The sequence below is a fragment of the Microplitis mediator genome, chromosome 8 (assembly GCF_029852145.1).
Source record: "Microplitis mediator isolate UGA2020A chromosome 8, iyMicMedi2.1, whole genome shotgun sequence".
Lineage (NCBI taxonomy): Eukaryota > Metazoa > Arthropoda > Insecta > Hymenoptera > Braconidae > Microplitis > Microplitis mediator.
In genome coordinates this window covers 17,501,414-17,504,265 of record NC_079976.1, presented here as the reverse complement: position 1 = coordinate 17,504,265, position 2,852 = coordinate 17,501,414, and the positions used below count along the sequence as shown (strand labels likewise).

Genomic DNA, 2,852 nt, shown 5'->3' with positions numbered 1-2,852 from the left:
ACAACACAGCGTTGAATGTGAGATTTAATGGGGATTCTTCCCCCAAATATCCAGCACTTCTTGCGCACGGCAGCTAGCGTCAGTTGCGTACCTCCATGCATTGTGCGAGCATGCGCATCAGAGATGATGAGATGAGAGAGATGACAATTCTTTGTTAGTGTTGGTGGATGCTTGCTGTCCGTGTCGAGATGAGAATTTTGTGGTCGTCCACCAACTCGTACAAAATCCGTAGAATCGATGTAAGCTGTGAGACGTGAGAAAGGATGAGATTTCAAAAAAGGTTTGTTTTGCGATAATTGTGAGATTTCGTTCTTGAAATATTCTTGTTGTGTTGCTTTGATCCAAAAGTACAAAGCTGAATGTAAAACCACTGCGAGATGAGATTGAGCTGATTTGCGTTCAGAGTCCACTTCAGGATCTTCCTGAGATGTGAATTCTGGCCATTGGTGAGATGGCTCTAGTAACCAGGTTGGACCTGACCACCAGAGTTGATGAGATTGTAGTAAAGATGGAGTCAAACCCTTGGAAGCGCAGTCTGCAGGATTCTGTTTTTCTGAGATAAATTTCCAGTTGGCTGCTGATAGATTTTGTTGAATTGATTGAACTCTGTTTTTAACAAACTCTTTCCATTTACTTGGTTCTTGCTTGATCCAGGCAAGAGCCACCGCTGAGTTTGTCCAGAGATAAACTGGAACATCTTGGAGATTGAGAGTTGTTTGCACGTGTGAGATGAGTTCAGTGAGCAGCAGAGCTGCTGATAGCTCGAGACGAGGAATGTGCAACTCGAGTCTTTTCACTGACAAGAGTTATTTTTGCTAGTGTGAGATGATGATGAGTCTTGATGTAAACCGCAGCAGCCATAGCATGCTGTGAAGCATCTTAGAATCCGTGGATCTCGATGTTTGAGGTGTCTGATGAGATGTTAAGCCAGCGAGGAATTTTAAGTTGAGATAATTCAGGTAATTTATCTCGGAATTTCTTCCAACGGTGAATCATCTGAGGTGAGAGTGAATCGTCCAATCCAATTTTTTCTAGCCATAGATCTCGCATCAAGATTTTGGCATTGATGACTACAGGTGAGATGAGCCCCAGTGGATCAAGTAACTGGGCTATTTCAGATAAAATTGATCTTTTGGTGATGGCAGCCTTTTGAGATGTATGACCAGTGAATGTGAGATGATCTGGTTGACATTTCCAGGACAGTCCAAGAATTTTGGATGTCGATTCGTTGAACTCGTGGGAATTTGAGATGTTAGATGATGACAATATGCTGAACTGAGGATGGTTGCTTTTCCACTTGGCTAGTAGAGAACAACCAGAAAGACATATTGCTTCCACTTGAGATGCGATGTTGTTGAGATGATTGACGTTATCAGCGCCTCCACAGATATCATCCACGTAACTGCCTTTTTCAAAAGGTTCAACAGCTAGTGGATACTTATCTCCTTCATCGATGATCAGCTGTTTGAGAACACGGCCAGCGAGATATGGTGCTGGCCGAGTGCCGGATGTAATGGTGGTGAGATGATATGATTGAGATTGATTGTTATCATCTACCCAGAGGATCCGTTGATAGTCCCAATCATCTGGGTGAACATCGATTTGACGAAACATTTTTGTGATGTCCGTGATGAAAATGAATTGGTGTCTTCTGACATACAGTAAGACATCAAAGATGTCAGACTGCAGTTTTGGACCCGTGTGAAGTGTGTCATTTAGTGAGATGTCTGGAGTAGTATTACTGGAGCCGTTGAAAACGACTCTCAGCTTCGTTGTTGTGCTTTCTTCACGAAGAACACCGTGATGAGGTAGATAGTAGGTGATGTGAGATGATTGATATGAATCTGGGACCTTTTGCATGTGACCCATGGCCTCATACTCCGTAAGAAAGTCCTTGTGGAGATGATTGAACTCAGGCTTTTGTGAGATGTTTTTTATTAGTCGATTGAGACACTTGGTGGCAATGTGCATTGAGTGTCCAAGCTGTTAAGATGATGATTTGAATGGTAATCGCACGGTATATCTACCAGTGTGATCACGAGAGTGAGTTGATTGGAAGTGAGACTCACATTCAGCTTCTTCTACCATGAGAACTCGTTGAGATGTGATGGAACTCCTTCAAGTTGCCAAAACTTGATGATTGAATTATGAAATTGATCGTTAGAGATGATATGGTGAGATCTGCTTGGTGATTGTTGTGATTGAGATGATACTGGACCAAGTATGGACCAGCCAAAAATTGTTTTGATGGCAACTAGTTAAAAAAAGAACTGAATAAAACGTAAAAAAAAAAAAAAGTAAAAAAATTCTTGTTTTATTTCGTTTTTCGAAAAAAAAAATTTTTTTTTCTCTTTTCCTTACATTTATTGAATAACTAACGCAAAAATGAAAGAAAATCCGATAAAAATTGATTTTTCCATTTTGGTAATGATTACACAAATTAAGGAACAAAACTTGCTTCTTTAATTGTTTTGTAAAACTTTGAGCAATCGGCCCGGACAAACGGTTTAATGAATCAATCTGAAAATTTTCAGGGTTTTCGAGGGTACATTAAGCTGTAAAGTTACCTGGCAACATTATTTTTTTTATCAATATTTGCAGAGTAGCGATGAGTCGACTAAAAAACCAGAAAATGGCCATTTTTAAGGGTTTTTTAAATGGATATCAAGGATGAAAAAATTTTTTTTTGAAAAAATCAAAAATGGGGCTTGTAGGGAATTTATTCAAGTTTCTTGAACTGCCCTTTAAATTACTGTGCGGCCATTATTTGCTGAGATATCAATAATCAAAGACAAATGGATCCTTTTTCATTTGAAGGCTGATATCTCAGCAGCAAATTGTCGTACAGAGAC

At 39.7% G+C, this 2,852-nt stretch overlaps 1 protein-coding gene across 1 annotated transcript; it reads right to left on the bottom strand.

Moving 5' to 3' along the window:
- Nucleotides 1-879: 879 nt before the first annotated feature.
- LOC130673850 (uncharacterized) lies at nucleotides 880-1,971 on the bottom strand. The gene has a single exon (XM_057479063.1). It carries the CDS (start codon nucleotides 1,969-1,971, stop codon nucleotides 880-882), a length of 1,092 nt encoding a protein of 363 aa, XP_057335046.1.
- Nucleotides 1,972-2,852: the final 881 nt, after the last annotated feature.